The sequence below is a fragment of the Lutjanus erythropterus genome, chromosome 8 (assembly GCF_056507025.1).
Source record: "Lutjanus erythropterus isolate fLutEry1 chromosome 8, fLutEry1.hap2, whole genome shotgun sequence".
In the NCBI taxonomy this organism is placed as follows: domain Eukaryota; kingdom Metazoa; phylum Chordata; class Actinopteri; order Lutjaniformes; family Lutjanidae; genus Lutjanus; species Lutjanus erythropterus.
The window spans coordinates 35,736,900-35,759,851 of NC_139324.1; the positions used below are offsets into that span (position 1 = coordinate 35,736,900).

Sequence of the window (22,952 nt, forward strand, 5' to 3'; positions counted from 1 at the left end):
TTTTTTTATCATAAACTTAGTGGCAACTAAACATTTTAATTATTAATAATCTTGATTTTACCTCATGAGCGTGTTTGGAGAAGGTTTCTGCACTGGTCATCATGAGGGCGGTTCGTTCCTCCAGCTCCCCCAGCCTTTGGCCTCTCTCATCCAGAGCGATGCGAGCCCGCGCCAGCTCACCCACCGCTCCGCTAGCTGCCACCTTCATGCCCTCCAGCCCCGCCTGCCCCGGGATGTGCTGGGCCAGACTCCGAGAGGCCTTCCCAGCTGCTGCCTCACCAACTGTTCGACAACATCAGGTAAAAAGACAAGAGAAAATGACTGGAGGCATTGAAATAAAGGTAGATTAATATTATGGCTATGATACTTTAATTATAAGTGAAATTTTAGGTGGATTTGAACACATTAGAATTAAACATTTCATATATAGAAAAAGAAAGATAAATAAAAAACACACAGAGCTCCTCTCTGTCGAAGGTATTGGCATTTCCTCCAAAGAAGCCCTTCAGAAAGCCTCTGTTCTGGGCTTCTGGTGTTTCTATTGGTGTAAACAGCTCCCCCAGCATCTCCTGAAATCAATGAAAATAAAAAGATTTTTAACAATCAATACAGTTTTTCCATAAGATTTCTTTCCAATTCTGCTCCAGAGATTTATTGCAGATATTTGTTTATCATACAGTGGTCATCTCTGCGTTGGGGTGGAGTACAAGTTTTCTTCACTTTCTGTAGTCGTAAGTCGACTTGTCTGCATTCACTGATGACTTTTCCTCAATGACAGTGAAAAGCCAGACCATAATCTGAGTAACTTCTGTTTCCTGTAGGTGGCACTGTGGTTGCATCATGTTACAAGCTCCGCTGACGTCTGTTAGAGTGTAGTGGTGGTATTTCTCATTTGCTTTGGCTCAATTCTTTAATGAGAATTATTTTTTGTAATGTTTATCTACTGTTGAAAGCTGCAATGATTAATTATTAAATGACTATTAAAATGATCGCTTTGAGATATTTTTAATAAAAACTGTCCATATTATCTGATCTCAGCTTCTAAAATTTTAATATTTTCTGTTTTCTTTACTCCTCTATGACAGTAAACTAAGTATCTCTGGGTTGTGGGCAAAACAAAAGAGTCATGGAAAACAATGATCAATATTTTTCACCATCTTCTGACATTTTATGGATGAAACGACTAACTGATTCAGAAACATCTAAACACTGAACAATACAGCTCACATGATGATAAAATAACTTTTTATTTTGGTGGTTTTGGCCAATTTACTGACACAATGACTCAGTTTCAAAATATGGATGAAATGTTCCGGGTCAGTTGCTACCTTTTGCAGACATGCAATATATGTAGATTTGATACACCATGAAATATTTGTAAGAACCACAGTTTCAGTTTAAAGTGATTGAGAAAAACTGTAAGAATAAAGTGATCAGTCAATCAAAATTATAACTGTCTTAATGCGTTCATATATGCATGACCTTTCATAAAACATTGCATATCACATAAACAGTTACATACAGGTAAGATACATATTAGACAGGTAGACGGATAGATAGACAGAGAGACAGCACACACACACACACAAGTGGCAGTGCAGACCTGCAGGTTGTCACACATCTCCTGGCTGTACGTAATTCTCTGGATCTCTGTCGGGGAGCTGAGATAAAGTGCCTGCCCCCCGTTGGTGAAGCAAAAGGTTCGTGCAATGCGCATGTCTGTCAGAGGCAGGTAATTGATATCCATCAGCGGTCTTAGACTGGGCAAACTGTGAGCAGAGCGAGGAGAATAAAATACATGTTAGACTCCAGGAACTTCTGTACAATAAACTCTGTACCCTGCAAAGTAAACCACACATCAGAGCCAGATTGGGGAAATTACGTTATATAAACTTATCTCAGGCTTGTTTATCACAATTTTTTGTCCATCTTAACAGGTAACAAAGTAGAAAATTGCATTTAATTGTACAATGTAACATATAACTTTAAATAAAACTTTCTTAAAATGCACAAACCGCATGAAATCAAGTTGTATTCCAGTCTATCCTGTAAGACATACAACAGGACAAATGTGCCACTAATTAGCATCCAATAAAGCATAAAGGACTTATTTCTACATAGACAATATAATTAAATGACACGTGTAGATTTTTTCTGCATTGAAAACATTCTTGCCTGTAGTCAGAGGTGTATTTGACAAACAGAGACCAGTTAGTCACAGTGTGCTCAAATTAAATATCAAACATTTAATCACTCTATTCCCAGTTCACCTGTGAATAGAAAGCACTTTATTTAATGCATCAGACACTCTAAACATGAAGCATTGTGTATTGCACTCAGCTAAGTCGAATTAATTGTCAAGGCCACAGCTGTGATATCAATTATTATACCATTAAAGACAGACTACATCTGCACTCTTTTCTGGGTTTTTCAAATGGGAACTCACACTTTGTCGTTGGCAGTGACAGAGGTTACAGCGCTGATGCTCTTCCCTCTCCTCCCTCAACCTTCCGGGTTTTATAACGTCATCATACAGACACTTACGTCAGGTTATGTAATTCAAACTTTGACTAAAATTTGAATGTTTAGATATGAATACATAAGAAACACTACTGGGAAGCTTTAACAACAGAAATAATACATCACAATGATAATACAGGATATCATGATAATTTCAGGTGAAAATATCTGTGTAAGTGTGTGCACATATTTTACACAACATCTGATAGTTCCTAACATTCACTAAAAGATTTTGAAAAGACTTCTAAAAGTCTGACAGTGTCTTGAATCTAAAGACGATGCATGATAAGTCACAGACTGACAGAAGATTTTGTAGAGACTGGGGATCTTGCATTGTTACGATTTACAAAACGAGAGCGCATGTTTTGGTTGTTGAGAATGTTTATCATTGAAGATTAATGATAATTTAAACCATGTTTGATTTTACTGGAACGTTACGACTTAAGACAGCTCAGACTGAGTTTTAAGACTACCACACACCAAACGATCCTGATGTTGGGAGCGAACCTCAACTCTTGCAGGACTCCTGTGATTTTATACCAACACTGGAAATTTGTCTGAGACAGTGAAACTGCTTCAGAAGTCGTTTGGTGTAAAGCCGCACAAGACAAAACAAAGAAACACACTTGTTCGAGGTTATACCTGAGTGTCATGACGTGTCCGTTAGCACAGAAGCAGGCCAGGCACACGCTGTTGCACACAGATACGACATCGGCTCGCAGTACAAAGGATGACTCAGTGATGTTGTGGACAAAGAGGCAAGACTGCGAGGGCATCAAGAATACTTTGGCCTGCCTCTCAGAGCACACCACGGCCAGATGTCCCTCTCCGCAGGTGTCCTGAGAGGATGACGGGGAAAAGTGGACCAGCTTGCGCTTCCGCGGTCTGTCGGGGTCCTCAGGGGCATTGGGGTCCCGCCAAACCTCATAGGGGCTCTGAATGAGCGCTCCCATGCAGTCCAAGAAGCCAAAGCGCAACACTGAGCCCTTCAGCATCAGTATCGCTCCTGGGAGTCAACAAAGGGAAGAGGGATGAGCCAAGAATACTAAATGCAAGAAAGACATAGTGGAAATGAAAAGATATCAAAACATTTGCATGTTGATCTCTACTGCAAACGCCAAAATTCAGCTTTTGGTCAAACAAACCTTTGAAGCGTAAAACACATGGGAATAAGAGTCTCTCTTGTTGCCTTCGGTCCTTTTGTATTGTTTCTTTTTTTAAGATCAGATTAATTGAACATTGCATGTGAAGCTAAGTGATACTGAGAATGCTTGATATTATAAAGAAATCACAAAGATTCATATATTTATATTCATAAAGAAAAATGTAGTCCTTTTTAATTGGCTAGCACACTACTTACTTAAACTTTTACTGGGAAAACTTTCACAGGCTCTTTTCTTCTGATTTCTTGGAGAATCCGATCTGGTGGCAGGCATTAATAATAACCTCTTCTAGCAGATGGTCTCTTTAACTTAAGTAGGTCATTTAGAGGCATCAGTAATAAATTGATTTTTTTTTTACAACCACTTTAAAACTCCTTGTTATAGCTTTAATCTAGAGCATGTGTCATATTCAAGGCCGGATCAAGCCCAGCACCTTTTTTTTTTGTTTAAAAAAATGCTTTTTGGCCTTTTATATCTCTAATGGATAGGACGGCAGAAGTGAGGACAGGAAACGGGGAAGGGAGAGCGCGAGGATGACACACACAGAGCCGAACCCATGGTCGCCCCGCACATGGGCCGCATCAATTGAGCCACCAGGGTACCCGTGCTATACAACTCTATGTTGCATTACAGAAATGCAGTGTCCAGGAGCTACAGGTCCCAGAATGCATCCTGATTTTTATTATCTGCATACTGAGGATGTCTTGCTGCTAGATGCATGAGATACTGTCTCAGTACCATATAACCATTTCCAACAGTGGCTCTCTAGCTAAGTAGCTGCAGCGTACTGTAATGTAACATTAATAGTTGCAGAGTAGCAAAATGCCATCATTTTATTTTTAAACAAATTTGCTTTTTGGACTTGAAACCTTGCTTGTCAGTTACCCAAACTGAAACATTCCTTTGTGTTACTTAATTACTTATACTGCTTTGTATATTTCACTTTTCAAATAAATTGTGTATTAGTTGTATATTTGAATGTCTGCTTGCCAATATTTTTCCCCGACGCTCACTTTCAGGGCTGGGTATTACTAAAATCAATAATCAAATGCAGAGGCAATTGTGTTATTTAAGTACATACATTTATATAGTCTTACCTTTACAACCAGCCCTTTGAGAGCAACCATAGTGTTGATGTGGCTCAAGATAAAATGAACTCCCCTGATCCAGGGATAATTTGCTTTCTTTTTCCCCATCGACCAATCGATCAGTTGAAGAGTAGATAGAATTTCAGCCAAGATTTTCTTTGGTTGACTGCAGCCCTACTGTAATCTACTGCTGGCTACTGAGTAATCCATTATTTACACATACACTGAAGTTTGCTGACAGGTCAAATACAAAATTCACTGCATAAAAGATGCTCCATCCACAGGAAATCCACAGGAGCACTTTGAGAACACACATGGAGCTCAACAATACTTGCTTTTCTGTTCACCAATATTTCCTTTTAACTGAATCTGTGACCTTCCGGTAACAAGCTTGCTTGTTTTACGCCCAGTCTCAAGAGAACAACTGCTGCTTCAAAAGGCTTGGATTTTGGGGTCTACTGATGTTTTTATTCTGAGTTGGAGACCCTCGTCCTCACACAGCAGGGTTTCCAGACTGGTAATGCATGTTTGAGTGACTCAGTCTTGTTTAGTCAGAGTGCAAACACGATGGTGGTGCAAAATCTCGACTTGTTATTGACTACAGAAGGAAATCGATGCAAGATGATGCATGACAAATGCCCTTCAAATTTCCCTCTAATTGACAACAAATAGTAGTAAATAGGTTTTAGAGGTCCTAAACTATGAGAAAGAGCAGACGAGAGGAGTGCTTTCAAACGCTGCTTCACACAGTGAACTTAATTCCTCTGGAAATTACCTGCTCTTATTTTAAAAGCCTTGGGGTGCATCAATATGGCATTTTCTCATGTCTCAGTGGGTGTTTTGTGTCAAAGATACAAGTGGAATTGAGATGAAAGCTAATGTTTCTGAACGCAGAGTGTTTTCAGTGAGTGCACCCTATATCATTATTTGTGAAATTGTTCGCATCACTTGAATTATTGTGTCGTGGCTGTACTGCTCCACAAACCAGTGCAGTGAAGACTCTGAGGGAATTTAATAAAAGGTATTAAGCGTATTTTTTGGCAAAAGTATAAAGGTCTGAGAGAGTTTCAAGTGTTTTTGCAAAAGATTAAGATGTCATAGCAAAACTGACCTTTGACCTTATAGATATAGAATGTCATCACTTCATAATTTCATCCTATTAGACATTTGTGTGAAATGTTTTCAGAATAAGCATATGAATTTTTGAGTCATGGCCAAAAACATGCGATTTTGACCACCCTCGAATTCAAGTGGACATTTGAGATACTGCGTTCACAAGCAGGGGACAGACAAACAACCCGAAGCATCTGGTCACAGTGCTGAGCCGTGATAATAGTTGATAATGGTTGGATGATTCAGATACAAAATGCCATTGATGTAGAACTATCTCTGTTGAAGCTGTTGTATCAAACTGGAGGGCGTATTTTCTCTAAAAGAACAACAACTGCACTGCCTGCAGAGAGAGAGAGAATGCACTTCAGTAGTTTTTAACACCAGCAGTTTTACTTGTAGTTGAGTAATATTTTGGTAATGTAACAGTGTAATTGGTAATATAATGTAATTGGTGGACACAGCCCTTTAGTCACCCTACAATTTCCTGCACAAACAGGAATTATTACCATTTCCAGTATGTTCAGTTTTGGTTTTAATACCAAGTATTTAAGATCATTTAAGCCTTTGTCTTATTTACAACCTGTCTTTTGATGGTTACTTGTTGTGGTAATGTTGTCACTGTGTTAAAAGATCTCCATAATACTCTGCTTTATCATAGCAGATAGAAATAAAGGAATAAACTTTTAAAATGAGACATAAGTTGTAATAGATCAGGATAGTTTGAACAGAAAATCCACCATCTACCCCAAAATCTCATTAACTAATCTACCGAAGGGCTTGAAACTGCTTTCAGCCATGTCAGCAGCGAAATGAAGACGAAGACATAATGAACCAAACGTTTAGAGGGAAGCCATTAAGAACAACAAAAAAGATTAAATCAATTTCTTCATTATTTTAATCTCACCATCGTTTTGAACCAATTTGAAACTATTCACTCACCACCACAATCAAGCCATAAGCCTATTCACCAGTTCTGCATTTTCAATTCAGTGTACCCTTTTTTTATTGAATTTTTCTTCTCACCTGTGGCTTCGAAGCTGTGATAATAGGTTTTATGCTCCACATGACAGAAAAAAAAAACCCTACAGCGGATTTTCCGTGTTTGATTGTGCTTGATGAAAAAAGGATAAAGGGGCTGCACTGTATGTTGTCCTTTTCCCTGTTGTTAAACTATTCATCATGAAACTGCAATTTGTAATTTAATTAAGCCTACCAGCACTGCTGACCTGTCTCAAAATGGTGATCAACTTCATCAGCACAAAATGTCCAGACCACATTTGTTAGACTCCTCTTTACATATTTTGCATATGACAAAGGTTAAATGGGGGATAAAGAATGTTAGATGGTGTGATGTGGTGAGGAATAAGAATGAATATTCTTCCTGAAAAATAGACATTTTCTATCCTTGGAAAACAAGCGGGCCAACCCAGTGTATCACAGGAGAGATGTGGGCTCCAAACCCGACTGCTTCGGTGTGTCATAAATCATTACTGGGGCAGAACGCCATTTCAACATTAATCATCAGTATAATGAACATAAATATGACCTGTACATACAGCCTGAACTTTGCCACAGCTGTGAGGATGAAATGCCAAGTTTCTAACCTGTGATCTGTCACTGTCTGACTGAACAGCCTCATGGAGGTGATATTTTACAATTCCTCATACTATAAACTATCTAATTTCATTAAAGTCAAGTCATTTGTTGTTTTCAGAGACATTCTATCAAGGTGAGACCATATTCAGTTAGCGTTCAGCAGCTGCTGCTGCAGCTCTAGCAGCAGGCTTGTACCGTGCACACTGCAGTGTTAGATATAGCTGGCCTTATAAAGTAGGTGATCACTCTATGTTAAAAAGTAAAGTTATAAAAAAGTTCTCTCTCACTTGATGTGAGATTTTGGGTTGATTCTTCAGAAGATTTTGGCGCCTCTCCTCAGTGACAGGCGCTTTTTGCCACAGCTGCCATCTCTGCCAGTATTTCACCCAGAAGTGTTTTGAATGAGGTTTGAATCCAGTGCTCTTGCACGCTTTGTGCTTTCATTTTAATTTTGTCTGGCATTAATTTCCAAATATGGCAGCAAACCGCTCGTTGAACCTCAGTCCAGTGCATTTGATCTTCAAAGTGCAGCACACACTTTACACCTTCATTGTTTAATCTTTTTTAGTAATTTATTTCCACTCAAAGCTAGAGGTAGACATCTAATTCAGATGACAGAGCCACAAGTTCCTGTATGAACTGCTTTAACGGTCAGAGGTGTTTGAATTCATGGCACTTTGTGCTTGTAAATCAATTAAATCAAACGCTCTGTGTGCTTGACTGGTAACACGTGAGAGCAATAAAACACACTATACCTCAGCATCTAAATTAAATATTCAGAATAATATAGTACATGCTATGACTTTGTGGTCCTTCCAAATGGCAATGAAACGGATTAGTCATTGCTGACAGCAATTTTACAACTGCATTTTTTCCTGCTTTGTCTACGGATTGAGGGGTCATTGCCTATGTTCAATCCAATCAACTTTTGAATAGATTTTGATAAATTAAAAGGTAACTGATGTTGCTCTCAAGTCCTTCCAGCTGGGTGTCTTCAGAAGAGCCTGGTATTTACAGCTGGGAAAAGGATATTAGGTGGACACTGATTTTCACTGGGACTTACCGCTGGGGCCGATGGTCACAGGTTCCTCCATCCTCTCCTCCTGGTCGATGGGAATGGACATTGGGATGAGCAGGACCACGCCTAAGCTGGTGCCCACCCACAGGCACGGGGTAGGCACAACGTCACTCTTGCGCCCGTAAGACTCTCCAAACTGCAGTGTGGTGATTGCCTCTTTGGTGTCCCGGTCAATGCTGGACACACTGGAGCTGCGTGAACGGCTGAAGGAGTTTTCACGACTCTCTGTAGCGGCAACACAGACGCACGACACAGGAGGAAACGATGCAAGAGGAGAGAGACATGAAGCAATGGCAAGAGACAGGGGAGCAAGAGAGAGAACAGAAAAGAGAAAGGTAGAGTTGTTGGAGTTGTGGCAATGTGGAGAACAAAGAAGAAAGAATGGTGGTGTGAGAGGAGAAGCAGTTAAAAAGAAAAAAGTGATAAAAAGTGTGGAAGAAAAATATTCTAAAGGTCACATATGGTTTGTCTGCAGATTGTGTGTGATGCAAAATACTGGGAGAAATAGGAAAATGCCACTGAAAAGATGTGAGAAGCAAAGTGATCGATCATTATGAAGAGACAACTGGACAGAAACAGGTTTTCACACCAGACCCTGCGCACACACACACACACACACACACTTCTGTCTGTGTTTACTGACAGCGCACTGAGTTTTAAATAACTTCAGCAGCCTGGTGCCACAGTCAGATACACTGCATGTATTCACACACACATTTAAAGACAGACACACATGAGAACACACACACATACACTCACTGGCAGTTGCACCAAATTCAAAAACTCCTTTAACTATGTTTGAGAGCTACCCATTCAGGTCCTCCATTGTGTACTTAAAGCCTCCTTCATAAAAGTATTTCTGTATTGCTGCATTTCTGAATTATTCAGAGTCAGGCAATGTGCAGTACTGCATTCCCAGCCTAATGCTACACAGAGTGCAGACTTTATGTAACAGCAAATACAGATGGGGGGCAAAGCCTGGCAAACACATGTCAGGAATAAAATTATAATAAATAAAAAAAAATAAAATTTTGACAGATGCTCAATGTATGCAATTTTAAGGAAAATGTTTCCACTATTTATGGGGAGCTTGGGGGATATATTAAAATGAATGCTGCCTGCAAAACATACATTATGCACTGTTATAAAGAAGGCATCACCCCACTACTACACGCCAGGACACGTCAGGACAAGAGCAACCGCTTCTAGGCACGTTTTAGACGGAACAGGGCCACAGGACGGACTGACATACTGACTGACGGACGGACGTGGAATAATCATCAGGACAGCAGTTGATGGATTTTGTGGCCGAAGCCCCCTTACCTCTCTCGCTCCAGCAGTAGGGGGCGCTGGTGTGGTGCTCATCGTGGGAGTACATAGTGACTCCGTGTAACTGCTGAAGCATTGCCCTCCTGGATGCATAACCTACTCGTGCCCCACAACATGAACCCCATATAACAAACCCCAACCCGCCATGCCCCAAAGAAACACACACACAACGCGCAGCAAAACGGACAGGACAGACAAGATGAACAGCAATACCAGAGAATGACAGAAAAGGGAAGAGAGAAAGATGCAACTGAGTGTGGAAAGATTGCTTCATATATACACAAAATGCGAATGAATAAGAGACCGCTCGTCTATATTTCTAGTGGCCACACAACCTCTATTCGCTTAATCACCTTCTCTCTAAAACCTTTCGCAGCACCATCTGCTCAACTTAACACTATTGGCAGGACTAGCAGGTTTCTACACTTCTAATCTTATGAATAACTCTGATACCAGCATCCCTACATGCAGTCCATTGTGGTTGGTAAAGAGTGACCGTACAGCACTGTTGCAGGACAACCAAAATTTAGTTTACAGACTGGTTACAAAAGTGCTGTAAGGAGTAAAATACAGAACCAATTCCATACAAAACTGACATGAAAACTCACACGCACAAAAGTACTGTTGGTTGTTTTTTTCTTGGTTACCACAGTATCGATACATGTGGATGATTTTAGTCACAATTCTGGTATCGTGACAACACTGCTGTACGATGCCACTGGCAGCCACAAAAACAAAATAGCCTTTTGCTGTGAGTCTTCTTGGCAGCAGCTTGGTTTTGCCGTGTGTCGCTGGAGTGTGTTTACGCTGTGTGACAGAGCCTGTGGGGTGCTGGCTAATGAAAGTCAGACACAGTGGTGCTCTGACAGGACACAGGGACCCCTGGGGGGCCCTTACAGGGAGCTAGAGGCAGGCGAGGCAGTGTCAGGGAGGTGATAAGGGAAGGCAGACAATCTGGAGCAGTGAGACGGACAAAGAGCCAGATTTATACAGTTGTACATGCACATACACCCACACACAGTGTAGAGAGACAAAGACAGACACCTGGAGACCACGCTTAGTTCCTTTTCTTTCATTTTTATGTACCACAAATGAGCTTAGTGCCAGGTTTTGTTTTAATGCCAATAAAGCCATACAAATGTATCAGATAGGCTTTCTAGAATTGAAGGTGCTTAATTAGGAATTAAGAAATCTTTGACCTCAAATTAACATTTTAACAATTAAGATAAGTTAGTTAATTACTGCAAAGATCCAACAGGGACATCTTTATCAGAAAAGCCATAAAACAGCAGGCACACTGCTTCGGCATTTGGTTTTTACCTTGCAGTCAAACATGAACATGGCTGTAGGTGTGTGTGGGTGTGAGTTCGAGTGTTTTTTGAAGGCCTCTTCAGCATCTGGCCAGGTAGTCACTGAGTCACCTCAGCTCTGTGCTGCAGAAAAATATATTCTATTAGTGTTGACCTGAATACAATTTTTGTGCTTCAAAGTTTCAGAGAACTACCTGTGAAAAGGGTTGGGTATCTTTAGGATTGTATTATTCTGCTTATTGATACTGATACTTTTCAATACTTTCATTGATAACACACCATCAAAATGTGAAGTATGACTTGATATGTTATCCAGATAAGGAAAAACATGTTAATGCAAGGTGTAAATGCTACATGATCAGACTGCGGTGAACCAGGTGTAAATGGGGTGTAATAGTGTCCATAATTTGACAAGAACAAAAATAAAGATATGACAAGCAAAGATATGAAAGGATTAAATTGTTTTTTTTAACTGGCATAACTGGTAACATGAGTTAAGTGATGTGGTCATCTTCTGAACAAAGAAAGTGGAGCTCGTCCACAAAATGAGAATGGTTGGCCTTGTCCAACCTAAAGGTCAGTTCACCTTCAGTGAGCCTGAGTCAAAATTGCAACACAAGTTATCATACTTTCCTCAAACTTGGAAAGATAAGGACAGGAGAAGACAAAACTCATCTCTATTCCATCTCCTCCTCCAGTCTTTCAAGTCAACTTGATTAAAGTGTGAATGAATGTTGAGCAGGTGTGAGTGCACAGGCAGGGTTGAGCTTTAACTCTTCATATTTGTGCATGTGGAGCAGAAATACTCCCTTGCAAGGATGCTACTCTGCTTGCAGACACTGCTCTGTGCGATCGCATCACGTACATGCAGCTGTTTTTATGTGTGAAGGTTTTGAGTGGGGATGTGCCAATCTGAGACTAAGTATTGCTATCAGTCAAGCTGGATCAGATATCAGGATAAACAAAAAGTATAATCCTATACAATCCATTAACCTAAACTATTACATAAATGCTTAACTTTGAGCAACATGCTGTAACTGAAACATTAGCGAGACCCGTCAGCAGCACTGTGATGGTGGCCAATCAAAAATGCTGCTAAAAATGATGTGCAAAACAGTTTAAATAAAAAGAAGCAGCAGTTTTGCATAACTGAGTCACGTTGTGGGTTACATTCTTCATTAGAGGAACAGAACATGTGTTTCACAGTTTGAGCAGGGTATTTTTTTATGGCTAGGTTAGGAAAAATCCATCCACACTCATATATTATTAACAGCTTAGTTGTTTAAGAGAGGTGAAAAGACGGTATCGGATTAGTATTGGTATTGGCAGATAATCAAAGTTGCAGTATCAGACATGAGAAAGTGGTATCAAGCCTTCCCTAGTTTTGAGACTAATTAAACCCCATAGAGGAGCTCAGTGTCTCGCTCCTTATCAGTCGCTGAAACTTTTGAACACTGGTTTGGACATTGATTACCATGGCAACAATAAAAGCTTTTACTTGTGAAATTATGAGATTCTGTAATATATGGTTTATAGTTAATTTAAGGTTTACACTGCAGGGAAACAACCATATATACCCCCCTGGTCTTAAACAAACCACTGCCAATTTTCTGACCCCATCCACAGACAAATCTAACAGTATCCTACAACTCTGTCTTCAATATTTAATAGGTGTGCTGCCGAACCAAGATGGGAGGTATGGAAATGTTTACTGTTCACTGAGTCTGGCTTCCCCTGCCATTTTCCTCCTCTGTCTCCTCTCCTGGCATGCAGGCCTCATTAACATCGGCCTCATCTCTCGCACCGCTTGTTGACCTTTAATTATTCCAGTGATCCTGCTGGCTCTTCACTGTGGTAACCCAGTGCAACTGATAAACAACAGTGCCAAAGGTAGGATACAGATAGAGAAAAGGCTGCGGTCCACTGAGAGAAGTAACCGTTCTTGCGTAATAAAGCCGGTGCAGGCTAACAATATTCTCAGTTTTTTTTTTATATCAATTTCATCTTTATCACATGCATCTCTTAGCGAGTTATACATCTCATTCATGGTTTAAAATAAATCACAGTATGTCATTTGTCTACTACAGAGGATCTAAATTGATGGATGCAACCCCACAAAGAGAGAGGGGAACTGCAATGGGAAAACACTGAACTTAAAGTACGTATCATCCATATTAAAAAAAAACAACAACTGTAGAGTGAAATCTAACAGGTGTGTCTGTATAGTCCATCACATCAGAATGCACTGTTACAATTAAGCATATGTTTCTACAAATAGTGTCAGTCTAATGAATAGCAGAACTGGGGATGTTTGATTGATTCACAACAAATGTGCAAAAGGATCTCATTCACATTCACAGGTTATTCTGTAGTATATTTGTTCACAGGCAACGGTATCATACAATGATATATTCAATATTGCTTCAAAGCCCTGCATGTGGCAAACTGCTGGTACAATATTCATTACAGCCAACAGTATGGTAGAGATGAAACTGTGTTCAAAAACCTCACAGCAAGTTGCCTATTAGATTATATAACACCATGTGTGTCAAGTTGACATTTTGGAGAGAGCTTGGTGTGTCCAAACTGGGTCTCAAACTCAGATTGACCTCGGGCTACTGATGTTACTGTCATCTCATAAGGGGGGCATTTGACATTGCAAGAAAGCACAAGATTTAAAAGAAAAAAAAAATACTTTTTTGTTTCCATGACAAACATATTTTTGTCATACTTACCAAACAAAGTGCAGAAAAAACAGTTATATCGTTTCTCACTCACACACACTCAGCAGCTCTTTTGTCACTTCAAATTGGTCATTAATATCCCTGATGAAAATGGCTAGTTGAACATGCTGGTTTTATCTGTGCTTTTGTGAAAATGTGGTGAAAACTCAAGCTTTGTCGCATAATTGATCAGAAATGTAACTCGATAACTTGCTAATCCGCTCTGATACTGTTTGCCCGAAGAGAAATATTGTTGAACAAGATATTATTCTCCTGACATTGAATATCATCATTTAATAGAATTGTGCTTTTATGAAGAAACAAAAGTTTTTGACATCATGTCGTGGGCCAGAGGGAGAGGGAGGGGGGCAGATATGGCTCCGGGGCTGCCAGTTTCGTAGGGTAAAATCAAGTACCATGGACTTCAGTGCATAGACATAACAAAATGACCATGACAAAGTACAGCAGAGAAGTTCAGCTTTCATTCCTAACACCAGAGTGTCTAAAGTATTTTTTTGTGTACTGCAATACACTTTCCACAAAAGACAACAGAGCCAGTTGTCATGTTATGTCAGAGTTTGGACATTGTGATGTCCACTGTATATGGATTAAAGCCAGAGCTACAAGTTATGTCAGCACTATAAGAGCAGTAGGACACTGTCTGTGCACACAGAGGTGAGGTGGTTACCCCTTAGACAGACAATGACATGTTTCTTTAGTGTCAGACAGACTCTTTCTCGTGTTTTTTTTTAAAAAACTCTGGTAGCTGCTAGATACAGTTAAAAAAATGACAAAACAATCCACAAATAAGATAATAAAAATAATAATAAACTAGAACTGCAAGCAGTTATGAACGGGGGCCAAGCCTCCCCGCGCGACCCGACCCCAGCGGCCCTCGGAACCCGCCGCCGCGGGCCCCGAGGGACGCGGGGCTCGGGGCGATCGCGGGGACGCGCGCCGTCGTCCGAGCCGCGGCATTCCAGTTCAGGGCAATTGTCAGGACACAGCCTGATGCTGAGCTGCAGTATTCACTGTAGCGGGTGTGCACTGTTAGTGCCAAAGGCAGAATGCCTGGTGATTTTGATTTGTTGTAATAAATCCCGCCCACTTTGACCAATCATTACGTAAGTTTGCGGTTGGCTTCAGGATGGAACCCACATCATGCACAGCGAATTTCGTAGGAATCTGAGCAACTTTTCGGAAACTCGATGTTTTGGGGTTTGTAGCGCCCCCTATCGGCCGATCCGCACCAGATTTGGCACAGAGTCTGCGGATGACCTCTGGAAACACCGTGTTAAGTTTGAAGTCGAAAGACTTTAGTTTGACCGAAATATGACAGAACATGTGTTTTTTAAGCTAGCCGAAAAATAGTTCGGTTATAATTAGCGCATTTTTTGTCATGCAACAATTCTTTTGATAACTTTAGATCAGACCCGTCTAGACATCGTATGTGCAAAGTTTGGCGCAGATGGCGCTTAAACTGTAGGAGGAGTTCGAAAAAGTAGGTTTCGGACATGCGGCGACTTAGCGACGGGAATTTTCGGCGAAAGTGGGCGTGGCCTACGTCAGAAAATCCAGCGCCATTGTGGGAATACGGCAATATAAGATTTTTCAATGGGTCATTTAAAATTTGGAAGTTATAGGCAAAAATGCGTTATAGCGCCCCCTAGTGGAGCACACGTGCGATTTTAGGTAGGCGGGATCTGAGTCCTATTCTAAATGTACCCATAAAATTTCAAAGCCCTAAGTGTTATACTTTGGCAGAAATTAATTTTTTTTGTTTATCTTGTAATAAGCCCCGCCCACATTGACCTGTCATGACCCCCTTGAAGGTATGGCCTCAGGGCTGGCCCTACATCGTACGGACCAAATTTGGTAGAAATCGGTGCAGCCGTTCTAGAGATATAAACTTCCCATATCTCTAGCGCCCCCTAGGAGCCAACATTCGCCAAATTCAGCTCATAGGCTCCCAGTCTCATGCCAACCAAGGATCTCTGATTTGGTGTCGATAGCATTTACTTTGACCGAGATATGCAACATTTTCCATTTTTAGGGCTAGCTACGAAAATTTGTTCGTTAATAATTCGCGGAATTTTCAACCGAAAAATAATCTTTTGATAATTTTAGCTCTAGAGGAGCAGAAGAGTGTCCGGGCCAATTTTCGTGCAGATCAGACAAAATCCGTAGGAGGAGTTCGAAAAAGGTGGTTTGCAAGTTTTCGCGATTTTGCGAAAAAATTATTTAGGCGGAAGTGGGCGTGGCCAATTACAAAGTGACTCAGCTCCACTCAAGGAATATGGGGATATAAGGTTTTTGAATGTGCGACATACGGTGTGGGAGTTATAGGCCAAAACGCGTTGTCCTTGCTTATAGCGCCCCCTACAGGCAGACGTGTGCAGTTTTTTGTGTCTGAGGTACGGGCGGGGGTGTGGGCCAGCCCTCCAAATTGCACCGCCCTACCTTGCACGGTTTAGCCTGCAGCATGAGTTTTATTGGCGGAAGAATAAAAATAGAAAATAATAATAATTAAAGCTGCAAGCAGCTGTGACCGGGCCCGAGCACCCCCGCGCTACTCGGGGGGCCGGCCACCGCTGCTTGCCGGCCGGACCCGCCCCGGGAGCGGCGAGGCCAGGCGTCGCCGCGACCGTCCGACGTCGCCCCGAAGCCACGGTCTGCCCCGAAAACCAAACGGCTCTCGACACCCACTCACCCCCGTGCTGATGCGAGGACGGGTGAAGACCTCAAGTGCGCACAAATAACCCACAAACTGTCTCTGTACCGCTCCTGTGGTGTGATTCAAGTGTCTGTAAGAGGTGACAGTAAAATGTAACCCAAAAAGACACCATTTACACCGTGTTTTCAGCCTCATTGTCAACTGTAGTCTCTGACACTGGAAGTACATGCACACAGCTGTACTGGAGATCTTCATCCATCCTCACATCAGCACAGGAATGAGTAGATATTGCGTGCAATTTCGGTTTTGGGTGAACTACTTTTTAAAGGAATTCACTGTCATTTCCTGCCCCCAGTATTACGTAGATGTGTTCAGGGCATGCCTATTATCACACATGTTAAGTTTGATGCAGATTGGCTCATTTACATTAAACTTATAGCAATTTCCTGTTTCATGGCGAAACGCCAAAATTCGCCGCCACGCTGCAGCCACAGCGTTTAAGGCTGACCAAACCTTTTAATAAGTTTTAATCACACACTTGTGTAGTTGCTCCATGCCAGTTTTGAAGACAGTTGAATCATTTTTGTAGGAGGAATTAGATAAAATAGGTCATGTGGAAAACGCCAAAATTGAGCACCAAATTCAAAATAACTGACTTCCTGTTGACTTTAGCCTATGGGTCCAAGAGACTTTTTTGTTCATCTCCCTGTGATACATATGTGTACCAATTTTCGTGCACGTCGGCGAAACTCACTATTTGCGGCGCCGCACGTCAAAGGGCGTGGTCGAGCCATTTGGCCACGCCCATGGACAAAACTCATATCACATGTTCAGACTGGGACTGTTAATCAACATGTAAAGTTTCAGCCAGTTTTGACCAAGTACAGGGAGGCTAAAGCCACTTCCTGTGTTTTGGCGAAACGCGTTAATGGGCGTGGCCACGCCATTTGGCCACGGACATGGACGAAACTCATACCATATGTTCAGACTGGGACTGTTAATAAACTTGTGAAATTTCAGCAAGATCAGAGCACGTACAGTCCAGTTATAGCAACTTCCTGTGTGTTGGCGAAATATGGACCTTCGCCATGCCGCCAGGGCCACGCCGTTTCACGAGACGCCCTGATCTTCATGATGTAGCATCATCATGGTCTTAAGGCTTTTCAGACCAGATTGGAGTTTGATATGGTCAACATGCTGGGATCAGGACCTCAAACTGTAAAACATGTCATTTCCTGTCACCAACAGGGGGCGCTATGAGAATTATTGAATATTTTCATATAGGTGTGTTCAGGGCTGGACTATTATCAGACATGTGAAGTGTGGTGCAAATTGAACTATTTATACAGAAGTTATAGCAAAATATTAAAAAATTGAATTCATGGCGAAACGCCAACATTCGCCGCCCCACTATGGCCACGCCCTTCAACTTGACGAATATCTTTCAGTAACTTTAGATGAGAGTGTAGTGCAGAAGGTAGCCAGCGAATTTGAAGCCGTTCTGATCCTTCCTCTAGGAGGAGTTTGTTAAAATGCGCGACAAGTGAAACGCCAAACTTAACAGGAAATTCAAAATGGCGGACTTCCTGTGGGGTTTGGCCTATGGGTCCAAGAGACTTTTTTGTGCGTCTGGGTGTGATACACATGTGTACCAAGTTTCGTGCACGTCGGTCAAACGTGGCGGGGGGGCTGCTGTTTAAAGGGCGTGGTCAAGCCGTTTGGCCACGCCCATCAACGAAATTAATAACATACGTTCAGACCGGGACCTGTCATGCACACATCAAATTTCATGCTGATGTGAACTTGCACACAAAAGTTATTGCTACATATGTCGTATTTTCGGGCCGCGGTCCTTCGCCGCTCTCTAGCGTCGACACCCTTCGCCGGACCGCCACGCCCTTCAAAATGTAGCATCACCCACTTGTTAAGGTCATCTTCACCAAATTTGAGCTAGAAATAATCAACACAACTGGAGCAGCATGTCAAAACCTGAAAAAAGTCATTTTCTGTCACCAGCAGGGGGCGCTATGACAATTATGGAATATTTTCATATATTTGCGTTCAGGCCCATACACTGATCATACACATGAAGTTTGGTGCAGATCTGACCATGTACCCCAAAGTTATAGCCATTTCCTGTTTCATGGCGAGACATCAAAATTCGCCGCCACCTGGAGCGCAGGCCCTTTATCAAAAACGTAAACCTTCAATAACTTTTGATCACAATGTTGTCTAGATGGTACACAGCGATTTTGAAGTCGATACGACGAATCGTGTGGGACGAGTTCGTTCAAATACGACACGTGCGAAATGCCAAAATCGGCCGCGCCGTCCAAAATGGCCGACTTCCTGTAGGGTTTAGCCCATGGCTCCAAGAGGCTTTTTTGTGCGTCCCGGTGTGTTCTATCTGCGTACCAAGTTTCGTGCACGTCGGACAAACATGCCGTCGGGGCTCGCCTTTAGATGGCGCTATTGAGCCAATTCGCCGCGCCCATTTTCGAGACCCTTAAAATACGTAATTTTTCGCCGGGACTCACGCGCCCGCCAAATTTGGCGGCCCTACCTATATGGCAAGTCCCCCAAAAATGCGATTTATTTGTCATCACGAGAATAATAATAATAATAATTCCTTTGATTCCAATAGGGTCCTCGCACCGGTTCGGTGCTCGGGCCCTAATAAGGAAAATAAAAATCAGAACAAAAACAATAGGGTTCCCAGCACCGCTGGTCCTGGGAACCGCGTATGCTTGCATTCGCGGTCCCCAGGCCCCGCGGGCTTGGCCCCCTAAATAAAATTTGTATGTAAAGTCCCTCCATTAAATTGTTTTGATAATAATAATCCTGAGTCATGTATTAAATGTGGCACAGAAGAAGGCACATGATTTCATCTAATGTTTAGCAACTGCCTGGACGACCACCGAGGCACCTACAGTTCAACATTGGTTTAAAGATTATGCTATTCAGCATAACAGCTATATGAGAAATGCAGGTTTTCCACTTTTGTGTGTTTTGTTTTCTTATCCATATGTAGACCTTTAAGCGTATCTGCAGTGTTAATTTTGAAAACCCCAATATACAAAATATATTTAAAAAAATCTTGAACTTGAAACTTTTTGAATAAAGTTTGAGTTCAGTAATTGTTCATCATCTCTTGGTTGTACTACTGACCTCATCTTTCATGCCAACAGATTACAATAACAAGCTAAAACAGCCCATGGTTATCATTTAGAGCGCTGTCACTCAATCAGTAAGTCCGGTGGCCTCGCAGGAACATCAATCTCTGCCTACTTGTGTGAGAGAGTTTCTCTTTTGGTTACTTTAAATATCAACCTGCCACATTGTTAAAGCCTAATTCAAAGTTTCATGTTAAATTACTCAAAAAAGTCTGTTGAATATTTTCAGAGGTTATGTAGGTATTAAATCAACTGTGGAAAAGAGTGATTTCTACCATCGTCTGCATCAGTTTGGTTGATAATGCAGCTGTAGCCCAGGCAGTGGCTTTAATAAAACATCCAGCTTATGCTAATGAAAAACTGCTTCCCTCTCGGCTCTCCAGGTCACTCTTGTATAATGAGGTCGATGAAGATGGCAGCGTGAATCTAATTGCTGAATTGGTGTAAAATGGTCAACAGTGACACAACAAGCGGCACTGCACCTATTCTGTGTATTATTTAGCATCAATACTTTGCATCAGCATGTTTGTTAAAGCCTGTGAAAATGTAAAGATGCATTTATGATCAGAAAGATGCATACATGATATCAAAGTTTAGTTTCTCATTAAGCTTCCACAAAGATCTGAGTTTAAATTAATGTTCATAACTATTAGAAAACTTAGTTCAAAAACAGCACATTTTTCTCTTCTGAGTGAGTGTGGCAGACCATGTTTTGACTGACAGCTCCCTCAGGAGTCCCATCAAGAAAGTTAAGTAATGTGGTGCTGTGGACTGCTGTAGACCTGCAGCAGCAAAATGGACTTGGCTACAAAAAAAAAGGACCACCTAAAAGATTTAGATCAATTTAAGTTAACATTATATTTAGAACACTTGCATCACTTAACTTTGCCGTCAGACAGATTTTCCGGTGGAGAACTGAAGCTGCCGTCTATGTTCTCTTCAAAACCACCAGACTTCTTGACATTACCGCTACTTCGGTCTGTTAGTTTGTTTGTTACTGTGTGACGTCAGTGTTTTAACATGTTAGGTCAGATCCAAGCTAACGTTACATGCTGCGAAACTGATTCAATAGTAGACCAGCAACTCCCATGACCTGCAAGGTAAATTACTGTTCTCTCATAGGAGTCATGATGCCTGTGAAGAGAGCAAAGATGGTGGCTTCAGTTAAGGAAAGGGCTGTCTGACAACAAAGTGGTGAAAATACTCTAAATATAGCAAATACTTAAACTGATATTGATTTCTGGGAAGCAAAATTACTGTTTTTGTCAGATGAGTCTTGGGTGATGGCTTCAGTTTACCTTTGTTGAGTTGGCTTAGACTCAGAGGGATAGCAGGAGCAGAGGGATTTTCTTGCACAACAACCTAGCAACTGACATGGATTTGTTTACGTTGGTTCATGGAATTAATGTCCAAGCACACAAACATGCCCAATTCAAACCCAATACAGCAAAGTGTACAAAAACTTAACGGGCAATATTTTGAATTTGGATTAAAACTAATTTGTGATTTGTTAAGTTGGAAGTTACTTCTTTCCATATTTTGAACAGTGACACTGTAAGGTAACACTATGTTATATATTTAAATAATTAATTCATATCATAAACGTGCAACAAGTCGACTGGGAAAGTCATTAATCTGGGGCAGCCCTTCAAACCACAGCTGTGAAAAGACTGTCTTACTTTCAACTTCAAGAAGCATGTGTTTTTGTTTGTCTGATGTGCGTGCAGAGGTGGCTACAGTAACTATGATATTTTGGGAACTGTCACAGTGTTGAGACTCCTATGGAGAGATTAATCTGTCGTGACCTGACGGAGGCTTTCTGTTCATCTGCCAGAGCCCAGACTAAAAGCAAATACAGACCGAACCATCATTGAGCAACCTGCACTGTCCATATTTTACAAATGTCTTTATATATGTATGATGAATCAGCAATCAATGAGTCTCTTTGGCCACTATCCACCACCTTCAGAAAATCACCCAGCAACATGAATCATTGCAAAGGCTCAAAGTGCAGCTAAGTTCAGCCCACAGACATAACCAGTGATATTTTGCTGTGCCTTTGCTTTTTCCACTTGAACAAAATATTCTATTCCTGAGGTCAAGACAGAGAAATACAGTGTCCAATTTGACAACAGAATGTCAGGAATCTTGTTAAAATGAAAGGGTGTCTCATCTTTGTCTGAGTGGGAGGATGTTGTTTATTCAAAGTCAATCGATGCCTTGTATTGGTGTCTTGATGTCTGTTGCCTGGCAGTGACAGACTAAGTGCAAGATTTCATACAGACGCTGTGTAATTAAATGTTCGCGTTTAATGCTGACAGTGGCCATTTTTCTGTCAGTTTTGAGGTCGATATCTCAAAATTACGCAGCTGGGAGTGCCATTTTAAGTCAAAAATAGACAGCACATTCTTCGTTTACCTTTTTTGGTTTGCTTTGGCTGTCACACACGAAATATACCCAACATCAACAACCACACTTCTTTTAAAATAGCAATCAAGTCTTCACTGATGAGCCAGTAGATTAAATGTTGAAATGAAGAAGATGTTTTACCAAGTCTTTCAGGGGGTGTTTGCCTTAATTCTGCTTAACAGGTGATAGTAGAGATATATAGTTATAAAACCACTTAAACACTTGTTACCATTGCACACACAGACAGGGAAACATATTTGCACACCCACAAATGCTCACGTTCCCTTTCTATCACACATAAAGGCGTATGCACACACACATACACAAACACAAACTCAAAGCCTTCTGGGTCGTTCTATTTTTGGATGGTGCAGGTCAATGTCAGTGTGTGAATTAAAGGAGTTCAAATGGAAGAAAATAAATGTCAGATTTGTCAATGAGAATGTCAGAGATGCCAGAGTGCAAATCATGCTTGAACACTTGACTTGTACATTACTTATTATTTTATCTGTGTTCATGTAAAAATGGCTATTTGAAAAGTATCAAATCAAAACACATAAACCAAATGATGACTGATGAAGTGTTTCCCTCGGCTCAAAGTCTGGTGGATTATGAGAAAGTCTAGAGGTGTGGCCACACTACATAAACCTCATGTGTGCTCCATTACCTAGTTTTCAGAAAACAAAACATTCAGAATCTATTCATTAAAATAAGAAAAATAAGTATAAAATAACAGAAAAAGGCACAAAACTTTATTTTGTTGTGGAAAAAATACT

At 41.1% G+C, this 22,952-nt stretch overlaps 1 protein-coding gene across 4 annotated transcripts in view; it reads right to left on the reverse strand.

The window, feature by feature from the left end:
• stxbp5l (syntaxin binding protein 5L) overlaps nt 1-22,952 on the reverse strand; it is a 189,849-nt gene that overhangs the window by 2,628 nt on the left and 164,269 nt on the right. For 2 of the 4 annotated variants that reach the window (XM_084725401.1, XM_084725400.1), the window contains 6 exons: nt 9,882-9,983; nt 8,544-8,783; nt 3,163-3,526; nt 1,604-1,769; nt 458-569; nt 62-282 (listed from right to left, as the gene is read on the reverse strand). In XM_084725401.1, coding sequence (XP_084581527.1) covers nt 62-282; nt 458-569; nt 1,604-1,769; nt 3,163-3,526; nt 8,544-8,783; nt 9,882-9,983 — 1,205 coding nt within the window. The remainder of the gene's footprint in view (nt 1-61; nt 283-457; nt 570-1,603; nt 1,770-3,162; nt 3,527-8,543; nt 8,784-9,881; nt 9,984-22,952) is intronic. The other 2 variants (XM_084725403.1, XM_084725402.1) reach the window with 1 other exon arrangement.